Source organism: Ictalurus furcatus, chromosome 8 (assembly GCF_023375685.1).
Source record: "Ictalurus furcatus strain D&B chromosome 8, Billie_1.0, whole genome shotgun sequence".
In the NCBI taxonomy this organism is placed as follows: Eukaryota; Metazoa; Chordata; class Actinopteri; order Siluriformes; family Ictaluridae; genus Ictalurus; species Ictalurus furcatus.
In genome coordinates, this window is record NC_071262.1 from 22,610,302 (window position 1) to 22,632,130 (window position 21,829).

Below are 21,829 nucleotides of genomic sequence, written 5' to 3' on the forward strand. Positions count from 1 at the left end.
TTGAGTATTTTGAGGGGACAGCAAATTTACACTGTTACACAAGCTGTACACTCACTATTTTACATTGTAGCAAAGTGTCATTTCCTCAGAGTTGTCACATGAAAAGATATAATCAAATATTTACAAAAATGTGAGGGGTGTACTCACTTTTGTGAGATACTGTGTGTATATATATATTCCTATTCTTTTTACAGAACATGATGAATAATAATTTTGCTCATAGGAATGTGTGTATTGAGGAAAATGCTGGACATATTGAGCAAGTTCTGTAAATACTATCCTTTTTTTTGGGTCATTGTGCTGTACATAATCGTACATAAATGTCTTGAGCTATTCTAACAGAGAAATGTTCAGGGAAAGATCATCATCTTGTACGACGAGGACGAGAGGATGGCGAGCCAGGCGGCCACCACCATGTGCGAGAGAGGCTTCGAGAATCTCTTCATGCTCTCTGGAGGCGAGTCCTCATGTCCTCGTGTCCACACGTGTGTGACCGTCCGCACAAATCTAAAGCGTCAATCAAAATATTTTATTTCCTCCTCGTTTTGAAGGTTTGAAGGTGATAGCACAGAAGTTTCCGGAAGGAATGACCACCGGCTCTTTTCCCGTCACCTGTCTTCCATCTCCGAAGGGACCCTTGGGTCGGAAACAGGCCACGCTCCGCCAGACACCGTGGCCAGCCCAAAACAAATGGCGTTTCACCTCTGAAGACCTCCACAACATCCAGAACTATCTGGACGAGGTGCTGATACCCAGTGAGACCAGCAGTGAGTGATCCAGTTCACTTGACTTTTAAATGAGTTAAAGAAAAAAAATCCAGAACCACTTGCATATTTATATTTATATTAAACATGAAATCAACAGTCTCCAGATTTATTCTGTGTGTGTGTGTGTGTGTGTGTGTGTGTGTGTGTGTGTGTGTGTGTGTGTCCTGTCTCATTTCAGGTCGTCTGAGCAGCAGGATGTCCATCAGCAGTGCTAACTCTAATGTATCCAGTGCACGGAGCAGTCGACTCGGCTCGGGGAGTGCCAGGTCACAGAGCAGTCGGCCCTGGAAATAACCTCTCATCATCACCATCATCATCACATTATAACAGGATACCTATCCAGTGATGGGCTCCTGATGTCCCTAATTTCTCCATCTGGGGATTAATAAAGTATTATCTTACACTTCTACACACTGCTGGCCTTAATGTAGTCTGGCTGTAGTCGTGTGTGACGGATTACCACAGGCAAAACCACCTGGTGTGATGTTTTTGTATTTTTAATGTTGAATAAAGAAATATTTTGTACAGAAAATTAATTTTTATTAGGTGTGTGCAGACAGAATTTACAGCCTCCTCTGAAAGTATTGGAACAGCAAGGCCAATTCTGTTGTTTTCGCTATACGTTGAAGGCATTTGGGTTTGAGATCAAAAGATGAATATGAGGCGACAGATCAGAATTTCATCTTTGGTTTCCAAGTTTAACAACTTGGCACCTTTTGGTTGAACCCACACTTTTTTTTTTTTTTAAGTGATCACAAATATTGGAACATGTGATTGATAGTTGTTTCTTGCTGCCCAGGTGTGGTCTGTTCAACATTGTTGATTGTTTACAGAATTATAACTCTGGATGTCTACTTATGGTTTTAGCCCTAGGTTTCACCTGTGAAGATTGCCTTTGTTGTTAAAGAGGATAAACCATCATGAAGATCAGAGAGCTGTCTATGGGAGAAAAGCAAGCCATTTTGAAGCTGAGAAAAGAGGGAAAATCAATCAGAGCCAAATAACAGCAGTTGATGACAGAAACATAGTGAGAGTTGTGAAGAAAAACACATTTAGATGTAAATATGACGAATTGAAAGCTGAAGTTCTGATCCAAATGTATTCAGTGTATAGCAAAAATAAAGAATTGGCCTTGCTGTTCCAATACTTTTGGAGGGGACTATTTTTTATCCTCTATTAATGTTGAAAACCTTTAGATAATACGGATTGTTCCTTCAGGGGATGACAGACTGTCTCTTGGGATCTTATTCACGAGTGTGACTTTGATAAACGGATCGGGTCATCGGTGTTATAGTCGCTGTACCGATATGTGGTGATGAAGCAGGAGCTTCTTTTTGTTTTTTGAGGTTTATTTCCTGCTAGAGATGTATCAAATACGGGGACCCAGGACCTGCTGGAGAGATTATATCTCCCAGTTGACGTGGGAACATCTGGAGATCCACCAGGAAGAGATGGAAACTGGTGGGGATTAGAGACCATAGAGTTAACCGATAGAGAATGCACACTGCTTACGTTCTTTCGTGGAGAGCCTGCACCATTTCCATGACGGGAATTGTCTGCACTTGCTCAGGATCACAAAGACTGACACAAGTCTCGTTATAACCATTAATAAGAGCTCTTCACTAGCTTGTAATCAACATCAGTCTCTGTGACTCTGCAATCTACAGTATGCTGCCTGATAAACAGAATTTTGGCATTTTAGCCACTTTGGAGCTCTATTTTCAGCTAAAATGACACCTCAAGCATTGCCTCTAAGCTCATTATGTTTCAATCGATCATTTTCAAAGTCCACAGGTCATACACTTGATTTATTCAATCTATCAATTTTTTTTTTGGAACCTCAGTGCATTCTCCTGGGCTTGCTCTCTCACTTCGCCATTGGTGTAAACGAGTGCTTGTGGACCAGTACTCGTAGTAGCTACCACTTCTAGTGTTAATTTGAAGATGTTGTAATATACAAGTATACAATTTTTATGTAGTGTGTACACTGCCAGCTGTCTGCTCTACGCATACTGGTATACAGTAGGTTACTGTTTTCCATTTTGAACCCCTATAATGATAACACCATGACAGAACGTACTGTATAATAGACAACTGCAGGATTGCGTTCTCACTATATTTCAACTCATAACAAACCCCACCAGGAAAAGCATAAGGAGGATATAAAAATGAATGAATGTTAAGTTTGTGATGTATTGGATGCTCTGTGGATGTAATGGTTTCTTTCATGACATGATCTCATATTTCATTAATTCAGTGGTTCTTCTGATCTAGCCTAATTTGGCTATTTAAGTGAAGCATTAGAATCGAACCCTAGTTATACCAGAGCGCTGCTGGATTCTCAATTCTGATTGGTCAGAAAGTATTGGTTAATTTTCTATAATTAAAGTACTTTTATTGTAGATTATTATGTTTGCTTTCCAATGTGTACATGTTGGTGAAAATCAAAGAAGTCACACATTACACCCTGTATTAAAGACAATCACTATTATTCTTTTTTTATTGTATCCAATTTGTAAGAAATTTGAAAGAACTCCTCGTTTTCTCTTCGACTGATGCCTCAGGAGTTGAGCTGAGCTGCTGGTTTAGTATGGGTTGTCCTTGGAATGCTTCATGATGGCCATGAGGGCCAACCAGGTCTCCTGAGCAGTCGGGATGATCTGATTGGCTGGCAGGATGAATCCGTATCGTCCGGTGTCTCTCAGCTCAAAGGTGTAGGAGTACTTGATGCCTTGGTTGTAGGTCCAGTCAATGGTGCCACCGCTTGCTTGGTCTGAGAGGAATAATTAGATTGACGTTCAAATTTCACTCTAAAAGTAGCTGAGTTAAACATAAACCAAACGACTAACTCAGCACTGGGTCCGATATGGAGAAACCCAGCATGGACTGGTTTAATTCAGTGAGGTTGGGGTTAGGATGGCGATTATTTTAACCCAGCATATGGGTTATAAGAATAGACATTGCTGTGTTGTAGACACCAGTGCTAGATGATAATCTGAGACACACAGAAAACTAGCTAAAAGTAATAATAATAATGTAGCAGTGCAAAACATAGCAATTTAGGTTCATGGATTTAATCTAATCTTTAACATTTTTCTTACAAAAAACATGAACTTGTCTTATATACTACAAACAGCCATATTTTCCCCTCAAATAACCCAACTTCCTGACCCAATACACTAAACCCAGGAAGTCAATTTGAATAAATATCCCCAAAAAGATGGAAAAGACAATTTCATTAACAACCTAACCAAAGTTTTAGTTTATCCTGAGTACTACTCGGATGTACTGCAATACTGGAGTGAAATCATCTCGATTATGGTGTAGTTGCGTTGTACGTACAGATGGTGTTGATGATGCTGCCAAATCTGTATTGAGTGTTATACAGGCTGCTCAGGGCAGTGATAGCCTTTCTTGCAAGCTCATGCTGTGAGAAGATAATTGGAAACGTTATCACATTAGACAAAGCACTATTTATGTATATACAAGAGGTGGCATGGAGGTTTGGAGGTCTCACCAGCTCAGCCTGGTCCTTGCAGGGAGTTTGGGTGTAGCCGTACGGGTAGAGGAGCATCTGAGAGTAGCTGTGGATGGACACGAAGGCTTTAATCTTCCCGTGAGACTTGACAAAGTCTACAATGGCCTTGACCTCAGGCTCTGAGTTAGCGCTCGGTCCACGATACGTCTCTGAGCAAGGGCTACTACTAGCTCCAGCGCCTGTGGATAGATAATGAATATCAAAAAACCTCTTTGCTGGAGTCTTCACTCAGCCATATCGCATGTATATATATATATATATATATATATATATATATATATATATATATATATATATATATAGATATATATATATTCTCTTTAGTACCTCCAAACCCAGCATCCCAGTTCCTGTTGGGGTCGACTCCAATGCAGCTAGATCCAGAATTGGGCTTCCTCGTCTTGCGCCACATGCGGTTCTGAACAAATGATCATAATGAATCATATATTAGATTACATAGATTCATTTTTATTGCTAGAAGCCGTGATCTGTTGTAAGTATGCCATGCAACATGAACTGAACCACAAGGTATGTCAGTGGCTCAAACCAAGCACTGGATAATAATGTAGCAGAACTGATATATTTATAAATAAATGAATATACAAAAAGCCGTAAATTAACGACTCATCGCAGCTTCAGTAGCAGATCCTGTGTTGCAGCTAATCACATGCTTTTATGTAAATTAATTCATTTACCTGAAGGCAACTTATTGAAATAGGAAATCATTTTTTATATTTTATTTTCCCTATGTGGTCTGATTAGCATGGTAGGTAATTGTGGCTTTATTTCTTGCAATTTTGAGGTTACATCTCACAATTCTGACTTTTTACCCGCAATTTAGATATCCACTTAACATTTAATTAGTTACAAAGAATGCAGCGATAAAGCATCGATCATTATAAATAGGCTACAGTATATACAGTAAGATTATCAGCTAGTCAAGACCAGAAAAACCAGACACTAGTGTGCGGCCGTTACCTGAAGTTAGTCACATTTCAGGTACTGCTTCAAGTGGATGTCTAAACTGTGAGGGGAAAAAAGTCTTTTGAGATATAACACAATTTTCTAAATTGTGAGATGTAAACTTGTAATTGCAAGAAAAAACTCATAATTGTGAGATGTTAACTTAAAATTGCGAAAAAAAAGTCAGAATTGTGCGATATGAACTCGTAATTACGAGAAAAAAGGCAGAATTGTGCGATATGAACTCGTAATTTCGAGAAAAAAGGCAGAATTGTGCGATATTAACTCGTAATTTTGAGTAAAAAAGGCAGAATTGTGCGATATGAACTCGTAATTTCGAGAAAAAAGGCAGAATTGTGCGATATGGACTCGTAATTTTGAGTAAAAAAGGCAGAATTGTGCGATATGAACTCGTAATTTTGAGGAAAAAAAGGCAGAATTGTGTGATATGGACTTGTAATTTCGAGAAAAAAGGCAGAATTGTGCGATATGAACTCTTAATTGCAAGAAAAAAGGCAGAATTGTGCGATATGAATTCGTAATTGCGAGAAAAAAGAATTGGGTGATATGAACTCGTAATTGCGAGAAAAAAGTCAGAATTGTGAGGTGTAAACTTGTAATTGAGAGACAAAAGAAGTAAAAAAATGTGTGATATAAACTTACATTTGCAAGAAAAAAAGTCAGAATTGTTAGATTTAAACTCGCAATTGTCGGAAATAAAGTCGCAATTATTTCTCCGTGATGAAAACAGCCTTCCATAGATTAGTAACAGCATTTTTTTAAATAAAAACTGTATGTTTAGCATAAAAATGCTAAATGTCTGGATGGTGCATTGCTACTCTCCAGATGGAATTTTGACCCGTCCAGTGTCCATCTTGAAAATTCACCCACAAATAAATACAAATGCAAAATGTCAGTTGGAGTGCTTGAGAGTAAAAAACAAAAACAAACCAAAACAAAACCCTTTTCACTGCTAAACTATTAACAATCCCCCCTTTAATATGTACAGTATGTTTCATCTGAAAATAGGGAAATAGGGCACAGAATAGTGTACCCTTAAAAAGTTTTAAGATACACCACTGGACTGTAATTGCTTTAATGGTACATCAAATGCACCATTCTACAGAACGGTACCGTTTAGTACTCTTTTTTGTTGTTGTTGTTTTTTTTTTTTGAGAGTGTGGTAACGTAAAGTGCCAGTGCAAAACATAATACTATCATGACATATTTCCATTTGCTTAGCCAGATCTTTATAAGCAAAGAGTGTGTGTGTGTCTGTGTGTGTGTGTCTGTCTGTGTGTGTGTGTGTGTGTGTGTGTGTGTGTGTGTGTGTGTGTGTGTGTGTGTATGCACATGGCGTCTTGTGCTTCTACAGTTTTAACACTCACACTGGTGTGGGTGAACTGGAATCCATCAGGATTGGTGACAATCTCCAGGAAAATGTCATACTTTTTGAGGATGTCAGTTAGCTCTGCGTCACGTCCGTAATCAGTCACGATCTGCACAAGGAATGCAACGTTAAATCTAAATGCTATCCACACGTGCTTTCAAATGCTGCCAGCTACTTAAGACTGATGAATGCGTGTTCGACGAAGCAGGAAATGGTGACAGCGAGCCAACCTTTTTGGCGAACCAGGTTCCACTAGCTTGGGTCACCCATTCTCTGGAGTGAATACCGGTGTCAATCCAGAGACCAGGCCGGTTAGCACCAGTGCTAAACTATATAAAATAGCCAAAAATAAATAAATTAAATTAAATAAGATACAAGAAGCTAAAAGATGGTAATTAGGTGCACTTCAACAACAAACCATACACTAAACAATATGTAAACAAAGTGAGATGTGCATTTAATGCAATGAGTCTGTGCAAATAAATAAGGATTATTTGACATGTTTAATTCCACGTGTTAATATTTTTACATGACTCACTTTCAGGACGTTTAGTGGACGCTTCTCGTAACTCTGTCCGATCACGATCTTACTAACAAAACCAGGGTTCTCCTGCACCAACATGTCAATGAAGCTGTTGATCTGGAAATCGAGTGAAGAGTAAAAGACTATGATCACTGCAATCATTAAATAACACAGCACATGGTTTTAAACACTGTATGTAAGGAATAAAACACTTGGGGGGTATGCTGTCATAGGAAAATAAACAATGATGTTGAAGTTACCATTCCGATGTTGATTAATTTCCAATAACAGCACTGGCCAAAGTGTTTTATTCCTTTTTTTTTTTTTTTACAACGCAGCAATTTGCCAACAATTTACAATTATTACACAATGATACTTTTTTTTATATCTGTTTATAATTATATAGTATTTAATGTTATAGCTATAAACAGTCGTTCCCTTGCCAGCCTGTCTTCTCTTTGATGTAATAAAACAAACAAACAAACAAAAAAAAAACAGCTTGTCATGTTACCAATAAACCGAAATGTTAACGAGGACTTTTCCATGTCGGTAACAACTTTACATCTAACTGACACTGGAGACTCCTTCCATAAATCTTAAATAAACATCTCCTCACAGAAATCTTTGCATTAATAAACAGTAAACTTGTGATTTGTAGCTGCGCTACTGTCAGAGCAAATCAGGTTTGAGCAAAGGCTTTAAAATACTGTAGTACTGACCTCGTTTAGCGTGTGGTAGTTGGCATAGTTGTAATCTTCAGTGCTTCTCGGCTGGAGAGCCATCGATCTCAAAATCTCACGCTGCTCCTCGTTGAGAAGATCCTGGAGGCGCGAGAATGGTTTACAATCGTTCATATAGCACAAAGTAGTGGCAAAAATGAAACTGCAACCCTACCTGAAGATCCTGGATCATGATCTCATAGTGGATCTCATGGTACCCCAGGAATGCCCTGACGTCCTGCAGGCTGTAGAAGGGAACACGGACATCGACAGGCAGCGACACGTCAACAGGATCCATCCAGAAATCCAGCTATACCCAAACACACACACACACATATATGAGAATAAATTCATATAGGATGCTTTGAGATTTGTTATCTTTGATACTAAAATATTGCTTAATATTGCTAAGAAGTTCTAGTATTTCTGAGTCTTCAGATTGTACAATTAGCATAAAAAGCTATCAGAAATTTATGGAATTCTGAAAATTCATTAGGAATTTTACCCCAAGGTGCTCAATCTCCGAGAGTTCCTTCAGGAGATTGATCTGAGCCTCATTTACGGCAGTGATCCGAAGGACCTGGTGTCTATCAGATCATAAGTCATACAGGTCAAACCAGTATATATATATATATATATATATATATATATATATATATATATATATATATATATATATATATACACACACACACACACTATGTGTGTGAAAAAAATAGACTGTCGAATGTATTTTCCAACAGTCTATAAACACTATATGAAAAAAAATATATTATTAGAGTAAGTTAACATCCTTAAAATTCAATCTGTGACCATCATGAAAATTACCCCTCGAAGGTCTCCTTGCCGAAAACGGCCACAAACAGAGCCAGCAAAACCCAAAGTCCTCTCATTTTTCTTCCCAAAAATGTACTCTCCAAGCTGTCCTTTTATATTCGAGCACAAGGACCTTGAGCCTCGGACGCCACATTGGAAATGCTGCTCTGTTTCCCACAGCTTGAGCCAAAATGTGACTCTGTATCTCAGAGGAAAACTACTGATTTAGGATCAGGTTCCTCATGAACTTGTTGCGCAGAAGAACGGGAAAAACGGATCCTAGAACAGAGCTCATCAGTTTTGCGCATCATCTGATCAGTGAATCACTGGAAAATTTGTGACTGCACTGAGAAGATAGCAGATGCATTTCATGTGTTTTTTACAGGATTTGTTGTTATATTGTGTTTTACAGGAGAAAAATAATTAAAAAAAAAAAAAGAAAAGACTTAATCTGAAATAAATATCGAACCCAATCAATTAATTCCACTCAAAATGATCTTTTATGGTTTTGGGATGTCTTATTGCTTTACATTTACTCATTTGGTAGATATTATGTTCAGGATTTAATCTGATCCATGTCCAAATCTGTTTCAATTCCTTTTTGAAAAACTGACCTCATATTTCTTAAGCTCTGTTTACGTCATCAATCAGCGTGATCCGGTAATCGGCTCGTGCAGAAAGTGTTCTCGCATAAACACTCCTCAACATGTGCGTGAGGTAACGAGGCAGTTAAAATGGCCGCCGGGCTCCTGTGCTGCAATCTGAATGATATCTTTAAACACATTTTTTTTTCCTTTTTCACTTCTGGGAGCCTTTAAAATGCTCGAATTTTACTTGTGATTAATATACGTGCAAAAGAGAACAGTTTAGTTTGTAGTTTTCAGACCTATAAATAATTGATTAATATTTCTATGAATAGAATATTTCAGAATGTGAAGGGTTTTCCCAGGCCGCCACACTTATACATATTGCTTAATGTGTATGTGTGTGTTTGGTTCGTCATATCTGTAGTCAAACTGGTCTTTTATATGTAATGGGTGAAGGTTTTTTTTTAGGACAGCTGATAGGACACCGGAGGACAGTTGGCCAGGTAGAAATCAAGTTGAGTATACACTAGAGTGACCAGATGTCCCGCTTTGTGTTGTAATGCACAGCATTTTAGTCCTTTGTCCCACATCCCACAACTTGAGATGATGTCCCACATTTTGTTTGGATATAAAGACTTTGAACAGACTAAGTGTGGAAGTGGGGGCATGCTCGAGCGTCGGTTTGTGAATAGAGGGCGGAGCTGGAGAAGGTGTGTGATAAGGATTGCACATCTGCTGGGAATTCTACTAATGAATGTTTTGCGTTGCAGTGAGCTGAGGCAAGATTAAAAACGAGACAGACAGGCACCTCGAAAGACAGAGAGAGAGAGAGAGAGAGAGAGAGAGAGAGAGCCACCCAGCACAGAGCCGTGTGTTTATAAAATAAAACCGCTGAAAAGAGAAAGATAAAGAATATAGCGCCTTTTGAGTTGTTCCAAGCCTGCCTCCAGCTTCCTAATCTGGGAAAGTGTTATACTAAGGTTTTAGTTACTTTCTGTCATGTTTCTATGATAAGATTATAAGTTATAAACTGAAACAGACGGAAAACATCAGTCGCATCGATAACGAAGCAATCATCCCCAGGGGACGTTGGTCAAATCTGACATTCATCCAATGGATGTGAAGAAAGTATTGAAGCCTGTCATCAAAGGGCTCTCAGCTTTCTCTCAATCTGGGCACATGTGCGGGCAAGCCATAGAAATCCTTTTTTTTCTCCACTTAATTGTTTTATGCAGTAATGTTTCTCTTTGTTGCATTGTTTGACACAAAAAGATATAGATAGAAATAAATATAAATGGGCCGAGTGCACAGGTTTCTTATTCATTTAGATATAATGGTAATCAAAATGGTAGGCCTTTGGGTGTCGGAAATATGTCCCACATTGGCCCACACAAACTTACAACATATCACACATTTAGTCCGTTTGCATCAGGTCAACCTAGTACACACAGGGAATGGAAAAACACTGTGATACACAGGTCAAAGAACAGGTGTGAGAGAAGATATTTAAGGAAAGAGTGACAACAAGGACTGAGAATGACAAATATGGAGGGAAAATGAGTAATGTGTAAAGAAATGGAACAGAAATTATTATTAGGAATTATTATTATTTCGTAAAGATTTTGAATAAAAGCAGATCAATGGAGATATTTCATGTTTTTCTCTAACAAAAAAAAAAGAAAAGATTTTAATTAGAAACCTATTAAAGGCTATATTTGCATCTTTCTTTATCCAAAAGGATTCACATTAAATATTCGAAAAAACGTTATATTTGTTGTCTTTCTTTTTTGTCAACCCTGAAAACTTAAATCCATTAAAAAGAAAACAAGAAGCTTTTTGCCTTTAAAAAATAAATAAATAAATAAATTCTACTGTAGTTTAAGAAAAGTCATAAAATATCTGTGCATTTCTACAATGCAATGAACAGACTAGACTTTAAAAACATCAATTCTAGAACTCTTAAGGGATCTTTGGTTTGTGCCGCTTGGGGATCAATGAAATGCTCTGTGTAGAACCCTGAAATCTGAAATTTGCGTGTGGTATCTGACCATCTGACCAGCTTTAACTGTAAAAGGTCAAATCTAGAACGGTTTCACTTGAAGGTGCATTAGACAAGATTTGTCAACATTTGTCAAGATTAGGTCTCTAACAGTTAAACAGGTAGTTATGATTAAGATTCCCACCAATGTAGACAAAGCTCCGCCCCCAGAACCCAAGTTAGCATGCTAACTGTTGTGACGTTGCTTTCAAGTGCACTCGGCCATTCACCCGCTCAAAAGTCAAGTTATAACACTATAGGCACACAGAATTCATTCTGATTTGAGAATGGTCACGAGTGCGGTCTCTGTCTGTTTTTTTCTTTTTCTTTATAATGATGTTTTGAGCTTTTAAGCACTGATATTAACATTGTTAGCATTTCAAACTACGTGATTGGCCATTCAGCTGTTTGAAAGCTTAAAAGCATATGAGAATGTTCACCAATGCCCTCGATGTCCTGTTTTTCTTTGTAATAAAAAAAAAAACAACTTGATTCTCTATGTAAAGCCGACCATGGACCAACAGGTTGCGTTTAAATACTGTTCCAGGAGTAACGTCATTAGTTTTGAATCCAGCTTCATATCCTTCACTAGTAATAAATGCCTCCATCTTGAAACAGAGCTGCCGGTGTTTATTCTGGTTTTACTGCGTTTCTTTTCGTTAAGTTTTTTCAAAGCACACTGTGTTTCTTTTTGCTCACAGGAGAATTATCTGGATGCGCTGGGCACTTACCGATTTCAGACCGAGATGGGGTGGGGTGAATGAGCACTGTGTATATAAAATTAAACCCATGTAAACACTAACTAAAGTATTTCTTATAATGTGTATATTTTTACAGGTTATTTGTACAAGTAAGGGATAAAAAAAATTATATTGCACCTTTGATGTTCAAAAAACAAATAAGTCATCACTGACACAACACTGACAAACAAATTAAATGCAGGTAAATTTGTTGTAAATGTTTTCAAATGAGTAATTTTTACAGAATAAAGCCACTAATGATGTTTAAACCTGATTGTGTTCCTTTGTCTTGTTGAATGAAAGCGCATAAATCTAATATTTTAATGTAAATCTTTGCACAAATCACAATGTAATTCATTATTATTATTTGAAAAGCAGGCCTGTGGGGGAGATGGCATGAAAAGTATCTGTTTAAAATAATTTTAAGTTATCTTTTTTTCATTATTTATTTATTTTTAAATTTTTTTTTAAAAGAACAATATTTTTCCCCTAGGGGACAATGCACAGTGGACCCACAAGTTCTCAAGTTCTCATATTTACACACAGTGCCCTCCGCTAATATTGGCACCCTTGGTAAATATGAGCAAAGCAACAATTTCCTGTTCGTAGTCACCCAGGTGTGATAAAGATGTTAAATATCAATGGGAATATGCTTCAAATATATTTGTTTCATATGCATTCATAAGGGTGCCAATAATTGTTGCACACCTATATTTAGCAAAAATATTTTTTTTGTTAAACCTGTGATTTTATTTTTGCAATTGTGTGATATCCATGAGTATTTTTGTAAATTTCTTTTAACAAAAGATCAAAAGTTTAAACAATAAAAACAACTTTTTCACAGCCTTCTTTGCTTATATTTACCAAGGGTGCCAATATTAGTGAAGGGCATGGTAATTACTTAGAAATAAATAATGCAGTGTGTCTTAGAAATATGGCTGTGATTGAGTCCTGAAGCAAGTTTGGGAAAATTCTGGTGACAGCAGAGTAATGGTGACCTTTTTCACTGTTGCTGTTGGAACATTCTCCAGAAACAGTAATTCATTTAACACTGACTGACCATTATTTAAAAATAAAATCTGTCTCTTATGAAATCCTGCATGATTTAATTGTAGACATGAGGCTTGGGCCAAAAACAATTTTGGTCTGCTTTCCATTTCTAAATGAGTCTGTTTTGATTGAGGAAGGGATATTTAACATTTTCCATATTAAATAATGAATAAAGTAGCACAGTTTCATTGTAAATTATTTATTAGTTTCCATATTGCATGTGCAGGTGGTCACACATTACAACCTGTGTCAGAGAATCTGAGATGAGCTGCTTGTTTAGTACGGGTTGTTCTTGGTGTGCTCCATGATAACCATGAGAGCCAGCCACGTCTCCTCAGCAGTCGGGATGATCTGATTTGCAGGAAGGATGAATCCATAATACCCGTTGTCTCTCAGCTCAAAGGTGTAGGAGTACTTGATTCCCTGATCGTAGGCCCAGTCTGTGGTGACTCCACTTGCCTGATCTGAAAGAATTGATTCAGAGATTGTTTAATGTGGAGTACTATTCTCCTACACTGAGTACTAACCCCCTATACTGAGTAGTAGTCACCGCAGCATACTAATCCCCTAAACTGCAAATCAATTGTCATTAATTTCTAATCCACTACACTGAGTATTAGTCACTGCGGAGTACTAATCCCTAACACTGAGGATTAGTTACTACGGAGTACTAGTCCCCTACATTGAGTATTAGTTACTGCGGAGTACTAATCCCTTACACTGAGTATTAGATACTGTGGAGTACTAATCCCCTACACTGCATATCAATTGTCATGAATTTCTAATCCACTAGACTGAGTATTAGTTACTGTGGAGTACTAATCCCCTACACTGAGTATTAGTCACTGTGTAGTACTAATCCCCTACACTGAGTATTAGTCACCATGAATTTCTACTCCACTACACTGAGTATTAGTCACTGTGGAGTACTAATCCCCTACACTGAGTATTAGTCACTGTGGAGAACTAATCCCCCACACTCAGTATTAGTCACCATGAATTTCTACTCCACTACACTGAGTATTAGTCACTGTGGAGTACTAATCCCTTACATACCATGGATGACTAATATCGTACACTAAGTATTAGACTCCAGGGAGTACTAATCTCCTACATTGAGTATGAATTACCATAAAGAACAAATCCTCCACGCTGAGTACTAGTAAAAGTACAGTCCTAATCTCTTACACCGAGTATTCTTCACCATGGAAAAAATCCCCTACATTGAATATTATTTACCGTGGAGCTCTAGTCCCCTATGCTTCCTATAACAGTGTTTTATTCCTTACTTAGAGTAGTAGTTTGTAATTATCAAAGCTGATGAGGAGTGTTTGGAGCCAGCTGAACTGAGTGATAAGGACTATGTGTAATTGTAAAGTAGGAAAAGCTTGGCTATTGATTTATTTATTGATTTTATTGTACTTACAGATGGTGTTAAAGGTGCTCCCGAATGTGTATTTAGTGCCATACAGACTCTCCAAGTCAGTTGCGGCTTTCAATGCAAGTTCATCCTGTGAACCCAGAGTAGAATGAATTTAATTATGAACATCTAAATACCATGTTTTAGACTTTTTCCCCCTAAATCTCACCAGCTCTACTTCGTCCACACAAGGAATGCTGGTGTCGCCGTAGGGGTAGAGCATCATCTGAGAGTAGCTATGAATGGTCAAGAAGGCCTTGAGATTGCCGTGAGACTTAGTGAAATCCACAATGGACCTGACCTCAGGCTCAGAGTAAGCACTCGGTCCACGGTACGTCTCAGAGCAAGGGTTACTACTGGAACCAGCACCTAAAGGGTCAAAGCAATCATCTCAGCCACGGCGATCTCCAGTATGATCTGGTTATGTTGTGCAAATTACATGAACTTGTATATGCAGTACATGCTGTACCTCCAAATCCTGTCCCCCAGTTCCTATTAGGGTCGACACCGACACACGAAGAACCAGTGTTTATCCTCCTAGTCTTGCGCCACATGCGGTTCTAAAGACATAATTGTCATGGCTGAATGATATCTCATTGTGATTGTGGAGAAGGTTACAGTTTTAATTAAATCTCACTCCAGTGATCAGTGAGTTGACCTGCATTAACATTAACATCGATTTAAACGACATACAGTAGATTACGTTCCGGCTAATCGGTTTGGATAACATCTAAGACAAATTCGACACTGCAATAGAATTTGTGTTATAATAATTAATTCCTTAGATTTATATAGCGCTTTTCTAGACACTTAAAGCGCTTTACATTGGGGGAGGTGGGGGGGGGATCTCCTCAACCACCACTAGTGTGTAGCATCCATCTGGATGATGCAACGGCAGCCATAGTGCGCCAGAACACCCACCACACACCAGCTATTGGTGGAGAGGAGAGAGTGATGTAGCAAAATCAGAGACGGGATTATTAGGGGGCCACAATAGATAAGGGCCAATAGGGGAATTTCACCAGGACACCAGGGTTATACCCCTACTCTTTTACGAGAAGTGTCCTGGGATTTTTAATGACCACAGAGAGTCAGGACCTCGATTTAACGTCTCATACAAAAGACAGTGGTGTTCTTAAAGTATAGTGTCCCTGCTGGTCTCACTAACACCACTTCCATCAGCAACCTTAGAATTTCCCCAGGAGGTCTCCCATCCAGGTACTAGCCACACTCAACCCTGCTTAGCTTTAGTGGGAAACCAGGCAAGAACTGCAGTGTTCATTTGGCAGATTTAAATTCATTCACTTAGCTAATGATTTTCGGACATCTATCATCAAATCTGAATCCACTCTTGATTAGCTAGCCAGATAACCTAATTCAGCAAGTTAGCAAAATTTACACGTAATCTTATAAACAATTTCAGACGTAATGAGGACATAATTAAACGTAAGTACATTGTGATTTGAAGTTCTTTACATAAGTGTTTACATTCTCACCTCTCAGTGTTCAGATTGTACTATGGACAGTTAAACGGATGATGTTTCGACCTTTTGGTTTTATATAATCCGCCACGCCTACTTAGATCAAAAGATGCAGGCTATTTGACGGTACCTCGAATAGTGAAGGCTACAGCAGGGGGAAGAGCTTTCTCTTATAGAGCCCCACAGTTATGGAACAGTCTTCCTATTAGTGTTCGGGACTCAGACACAGTCTCAGTGTTTAAGTTTAGGCTTAAAACGTATTTGTTTACTCAAGCCTACCCTGACTAGATTCTGTTCTACTACTTCGCAGTCATAATAATCTTTTTTCTCCCTCTCTCCTTTCGCCGAGCCCCACATGAATTTATGGAGATACTAGAGATCCAGATCCTTTCTGCCTCTGGATGGAGCTCAAATCTTCTTTAATTCCAGACTGCTGGGACTACGGCTGCTCCTAAGGCCATACAGACTTCATATAAATCCATAATGAACTTTTTCACACTATCTGTTGTTACCCAGATGAGGATGGGTTCCCTTCTGAGTCGGGTTCCTCTCAAGGTTTCTTCCTCTTAAAACATCTTAGGGAGTTTTTCCTTGCCACCGTCGCCACTCAGTGGCTTGCTCAGTTGGGATAAATTCGCACCTTTAATATCTGTATACCATGTTGATATTTCTGTAAAGCTGCTTTGAGACAATGTCTATTGTAAAAAGCGCTATACAAATAAAATTGAATTGAATTGAATTGAATGTTTGTTAAAGATGAAACATGATTGGCTCTTAATGTTCCATGACCTCAAGTTTGCTTGCTGCTGTCCATCACACCACAAGTACAAACACAAAATTTGGATTTTTACCCTGTCCATGTTACAAAGAGTGATTAGAATGCCATTCTGTCTCTGTCTCTAGCTCCCATTAACTCCTGATCATAACAGTATTCACTATATGATTTAGACCTGCTTTAACACTCACAGTGGTATGGGTATATTCATATCCGTCAGGGTTGGTGACAAGCTCCAGGAAAATGTCAAGCTTGTCAAGGATGGCGGTAAGAGCGGGGTCACGTCCATAATCTGTTGCAATCTAGACGAGGAGATATGGATTATTGTTCGGTTGGTGCAAAAAAAGGGAATTCTCCACGACTCATTTTGGTGAAGGAAAGGAATGATTTATACCTTCTTGGCGAACCAGGTTCCGCTTGCCGGTGTGATCCACTCTCTGGCATGGATTCCAGTGTCGATCCAGATCCCTGGGCGTTTTGTAGCACCGGTGCTAAACTATGTATGAGGGGGAAAAAAAGCAGCTTTGACTGTAATACAGCTGCAAATCACAGGCTTATATTAATTCTAAAAATAAAAAGTCATTAATACATGGAGAAATTAATAAGAGAGAAAGAAACAAAATGAAGAGATGAAGGAAGCAAAAAAAGAAAGAAAAAAAGATGGAGGGATAGAATAGCATCTGTGTTGATCTAAAAATTAACATCCTTATCAAAGGTGCAGTTTTTCATATTCAACATGTTCCACAACAGCATTGTTGAATTTGATCAGATGTCGAATTCTGGATTCTGATTGGTCAGAAGGTGTTGATTAATTTTCGACAACAGCAGCTCTGTTTCTATAGTAACAAGGTACACAGGGACTTGCCACATGAATGGATTTGAAAGTTGGAGTGAAGTTTGGAAGGAGTCTCCAGTGCCAGCACTTTGTAATGGTCAGTAAGTCTTCAGCACATAGGAGTTTATGCTTTATGGTTTCTTAATGTCATGACAAGATGTGTTTTTTTTTAATCCTACTAACTTTGAGAGAGAGATAAAGAGAGGCTGGTGCGGGACCGACTGTTTATAGCTGCTGTAACGTGAGTGAGAACAGAAACTAACTTGTCTCGCAGACATTCCACACCATTAACTATAAGCAGGTAAAATGTACGATGTGTCGTTCTTTAATGAATAAAAACTTGTAAACACTTTGGGATGTGCTGTTATAGGAAAATAATCGATGTTAGCGTTATAGCTGGTTCTTTTCCTATAATCTCCTTTGTCATGTAGTGGATGGGACCAACCTTCAGAACATTTAATTCACGGCCCTCGTAACTCTTTCCGATCACGATCTTGCTAACCAGTTTAGGGTTCTCCTCCACCAACATGTCCATGAAGCTGTTGATCTGAAAAATTCACACAATGAAGATTTAAGATTATTAAGATGAAGTTGCAAGCTCTTTGTCAAAGATGTCTGCCATCATTCTGATTCAGAATATGGAGACATAAATACTTTCTTATAAATCTTAAACTATAGCTGCTAGTCTTTGTCCAACCTCGCTCAGTGTGTGATAGTTAGCATAGTCATAGTCATCAGTGGTTCTGGGCTGAAAAACACGAGATCTCATCATCTCACGCTGCTCCTTATCCAGAAGGTCCTGGAGGTAAAAGGAGGTCGATCAAACGTTTTCGAGAAATACGGTATAGATAAATGTTAATGGGGCTTGCATGTTTTCCATGTTAAGGTCATATTTATAACTTTACCTGAAGATCCTGGATCATGATTTCATAGTGGATCTCATGGTACCCCAGGAACGCCCTGACGGCCTGCAGGCTGTGGAAGGGAACTCGGACATCGACAGGCAGCGACACGTCAACGGGATCCATCCAGAAATCCAGCTACACACACAAGAACAGATACACAACGACCATTGACTAGGATAAAGTGCTTCCTGAAGATGAACCAAGGAAAACCAAATTTCACCTGAAGATCTTCCTGCCCAGACAGTTCCTTTAGGAGACTGATCTCCACTTCATCCTTTGCAGTGATCCGAAGAACCTGGTGTCTGTTTAAGGTACATGAGATATTATATTAGTATATAAATTATACCTTGTATACTTAACATGTTTACATATCAGTGTGCTAATGTAAAAAAAATAATCAAATAAAACACTGCCATGCTTTATTTTTAATTCTTGGTTTCTGATTGGTCATGTGATCTGTCACTCTAAATACAGTGAGTAGCCAACAGTGAGACAGACAAATCGATACTATAGATAAATAAATAGATAGATAAATAGATAGATAGATAGATAATGATACATCACCTGATGTTAGAAAATCTCTGTCTGTCTTTCTGTCTGCCTGTCATTATGTCTACAGTTGGAATCAAAATTATTCAACCCCCTTTGCAAATCAGGTTTATTGTCAAAATTTACAGACTTTGAGCTGTTTGCAATGAACAAATCAAACAAAAGCAATTGAAATATTTCAATACAACGAATGCTTCAAGTGGTTTCCCCAAATTCAACTGAAAATGCAATTTATAATGACTTCTCCAGTTTCAAAATTATTCAACACCCTGAATAGAATCCCTCACAACAGCACAAATATGCAAAACTGGTGTTGTCTCAAGCACACCTGATGTAACTAATCAAGGGCTTCATTAGTTGCACCAGGTGTGCTTGAGCTGGAACACATCTGAACTGGAAAATATCTGAACTGGCTGGGGGTAGAAAATGTATGAAATACCTGGACGGGGCAGAAAAATCAACAGTTGCAACAAGATTTCTGAGAAGGCACGTTGTAAAAAATCCTCAAGTGACTGCCAAAGACCTGCAGCAAGACTTGGTGGCAACAGGCACTGAGGTTTCAGTGAGCACAGTAAGGCGCGTACTAAATTCAAAAGTTTTCCATGCCAGAACTCCAATACGTACGCCATTACTGACCCAAAAGCACAAGAAAAGCCGCTCAAAATCATAGAAACAAGCCACAGAAGTTTTGGGATTCTGTTCTGTAGAGCGATGAAACAAAACTGGAAGTTTTCGGCACGATGGATCAGGGTTATGTCTGGAGGAAGAAGAATGAAGAAAGAACACTCTGTCCAGTCAAGTATGGTGGTGGCTCAGTGATGCTCTGGGGCTGCTTTGCATCCTCTGGCACTGGAAACCTGCAGCATGTGGAAGGCAAGATGGATTCATTGAAGTATCAGGAAATCCTAGGAGAAAATGTCATTCCGTCTGTGAGGAAGCTGAAGCTTGGGCGTCATTGGACCTTCCAAAAGGACAATGATCCCAAGCATACCTCAAATTCCACCAAGGCATGGTTGCAGATTCTACAGGGCCATCACAGTCACCTGACTTGAACCCTATAGAAAATCTCTGGTGGCATATGGACAAGTCGGTTGCAGCACGCAAACCCAAGAATATTACTGAACTGGAGGACAGTGCTCATGAGGAATGGGAAATGATTCCTCAGGAACGCTGCCAGAAGCTATGCATCCTGTTTGTAGCAGGTCATGACAGCAAAGGGGTGCTCTACTGAGTACTAAAGATGCTTGCCATGATGGGGTTGAATAATTTTGAGACTGGAAAAGTTATTGTAAATTGCATTTTCAGTTGAATTTGGGGAAACCACAAGAAGCATTCATTGTGTTGAACTATTTCAATTGCTTTTGTTTGATTTGTTCATTGCAAAAAGCTGGAAGTCTGTACATTTTTGACAATAAACCTGATTTGCAATGGGGGTTGAATAACTTTGATTGCAACTGTATTTGTATGTCTGACTACCATTTTGTCTATTTGTCTGCTATATACATATATTTACCCTGTATCAATTATATTTCTGTCTGTCTGTCCAGCCATCTTTCTTTCTATCTATCTGTCTGTATCTCTCTCTCTCTCTCTCTCTCCATCTCTCTCTCTTTCATATGATCCTGGCACAGGTGTTTTTCTGTGTTGTTATTCTAACTCCACATATCCAGTGCACTCTATCCAGCCTCAGAGAGCCGTTTTTACATCAAGATGGCTGTAAGGAAGTAAACGTACCCCTCGAATGTCTCCTTGCAGAAAACAGCTACAAGCAGGGCTGCCAAGACCACAAGTCCTCTCATGTTGCTTCTTCAACAGTTTGATGCTGCGCTGACCATTTATAGTTCAGCTCTGGCATCATGGCCTTGGGACATGACCTGCCAAACTGTCCTCCTGCTTTATTTCCCACATCGTCATAACACTGCGTAAGCACAAGTGGAGTTACAACAGCGCCATTTTTGTTTAATTGTAAAGGAGTACATTTCTGGTATTAAAATATAATCAGCAGAAATATACCACATTCTTATATGATATTATGTTATTTTTTGTTTTGTCAGCTTCCCCCTCACCTTTTTCCTTTTGAGGTAAAAATTTTACCAGGGAAAACATGGCTAAATATAGAGACGCGGTTTATTGACTCAGTGAGCGAGGGGAAAGGTCACACTCAGATAAGGCTGGGAAACACACCCATCAGTTAGCACACCTCTATTTGACCTTGTATAACTCATGGATACATAATGTACAAAATTCACACAAGATTGTAGAACGTATTTACATTCACCTCAGTAGACTCATTTTATTAGACCTGAAATATTTTTTTATCTGACCACAGGGTCACATTAGTTAGCAGAATTAGTAACTGATTATTACTGGCTATAATCAAATGAAAACAGTTTCATTTGTCTTTGTTTAACATCTGTAGAGGGCAGATGAGTGCGGACACTGATAATGTTGATTATGGTGTATAGATACAGTACTTCCGTTTCTCTCTACACACAAACACACACACTGTCGTGCTGAAGTTGAGCAGTGTAAGACTCTCCACACCCATTCGACTAAACCACAGTTTCCTTAGATAAGTCCGGAAGTGTAAAAATGAAGTAGCTGAGTTTACTGTACTGCATTAGACTGTGTGATATTTTCTGCAAAACACACTAGATGGTGAAAAGTAAGTAGACACTTGACCATCACACCCATATGTCCTTGTTGAACATCCCATTCCAGAATTATCCCCTC

General features: G+C 38.7%; 3 protein-coding genes across 9 annotated transcripts in view; 1 reads left to right on the forward strand and 2 right to left on the reverse strand.

The window, feature by feature from the left end:
• Positions 1–3,152, forward strand: part of cep41 (centrosomal protein 41) — a 12,001-nt gene extending 8,849 nt beyond the window's left edge. For all 7 annotated transcript variants that reach the window (XM_053631532.1, XM_053631533.1, XM_053631534.1 and 4 more), the window contains 3 exons: positions 343–457; positions 552–767; positions 946–3,152. In XM_053631532.1, the coding sequence (XP_053487507.1) occupies positions 343–457; positions 552–767; positions 946–1,061 (447 nt within the window). In that variant the 3' untranslated portion in view covers positions 1,062–3,152. The remainder of the gene's footprint in view (positions 1–342; positions 458–551; positions 768–945) is intronic.
• An 87-nt stretch (positions 3,153–3,239) lies between these two features.
• On the reverse strand, positions 3,240–8,825 carry LOC128611758 (carboxypeptidase A1). Its single transcript, XM_053631529.1, has 11 exons — positions 8,729–8,825; positions 8,406–8,487; positions 8,076–8,210; positions 7,901–8,002; positions 7,197–7,298; positions 6,889–6,987; positions 6,657–6,767; positions 4,633–4,723; positions 4,285–4,484; positions 4,110–4,194; positions 3,240–3,540 (listed from the first exon to the last, which is right to left on the reverse strand). Exons 1-11 carry the CDS (start codon positions 8,791–8,793, stop codon positions 3,353–3,355), a joined length of 1,260 nt encoding a protein of 419 aa, XP_053487504.1. The 5' UTR covers positions 8,794–8,825; the 3' UTR covers positions 3,240–3,352.
• A 4,489-nt stretch (positions 8,826–13,314) lies between these two features.
• LOC128611818 (carboxypeptidase A1) lies at positions 13,315–20,929 on the reverse strand. Its single transcript, XM_053631627.1, has 11 exons — positions 20,831–20,929; positions 18,768–18,849; positions 18,548–18,682; positions 18,340–18,441; positions 18,088–18,189; positions 17,202–17,303; positions 16,999–17,109; positions 15,021–15,111; positions 14,721–14,920; positions 14,558–14,642; positions 13,315–13,595 (listed from the first exon to the last, which is right to left on the reverse strand). The coding sequence occupies exons 1-11, from the start codon at positions 20,893–20,895 to the stop codon at positions 13,408–13,410; spliced, it is 1,263 nt and encodes a 420-aa protein (XP_053487602.1). The 5' UTR covers positions 20,896–20,929; the 3' UTR covers positions 13,315–13,407.
• Positions 20,930–21,829: the final 900 nt, after the last annotated feature.

What these genes read in the sequence shown, in the direction of transcription:
- LOC128611758 (XM_053631529.1), bottom strand. Translation starts at nt 8,793, where the DNA reads ATGAGAGGACTTTGGGTTTTGCTGGCTCTGTTTGTGGCCGTTTTCGGC. An exon ending in GGCAAGGAGACCTTCGAGGG is followed by an intron (nt 8,488 to 8,728) that starts GTAATTTTCATG and finishes ATGATCTGATAG; the next exon opens with ACACCAGGTCCTTCGGATCA. An exon ending in CTGGGATGCTGGGTTTGGAG is followed by an intron (nt 4,485 to 4,632) that starts GTACTAAAGAGA and finishes ATCTATCCACAG; the next exon opens with GCGCTGGAGCTAGTAGTAGC.
- LOC128611818 (XM_053631627.1), bottom strand. Translation starts at nt 20,895, where the DNA reads ATGAGAGGACTTGTGGTCTTGGCAGCCCTGCTTGTAGCTGTTTTCTGC. An exon ending in ACTATCACACACTGAGCGAG is followed by an intron (nt 18,190 to 18,339) that starts GTTGGACAAAGA and finishes TGAATTTTTCAG; the next exon opens with ATCAACAGCTTCATGGACAT. An exon ending in GAGCACCTTTAACACCATCT is followed by an intron (nt 13,596 to 14,557) that starts GTAAGTACAATA and finishes CAATTCTTTCAG; the next exon opens with ATCAGGCAAGTGGAGTCACC.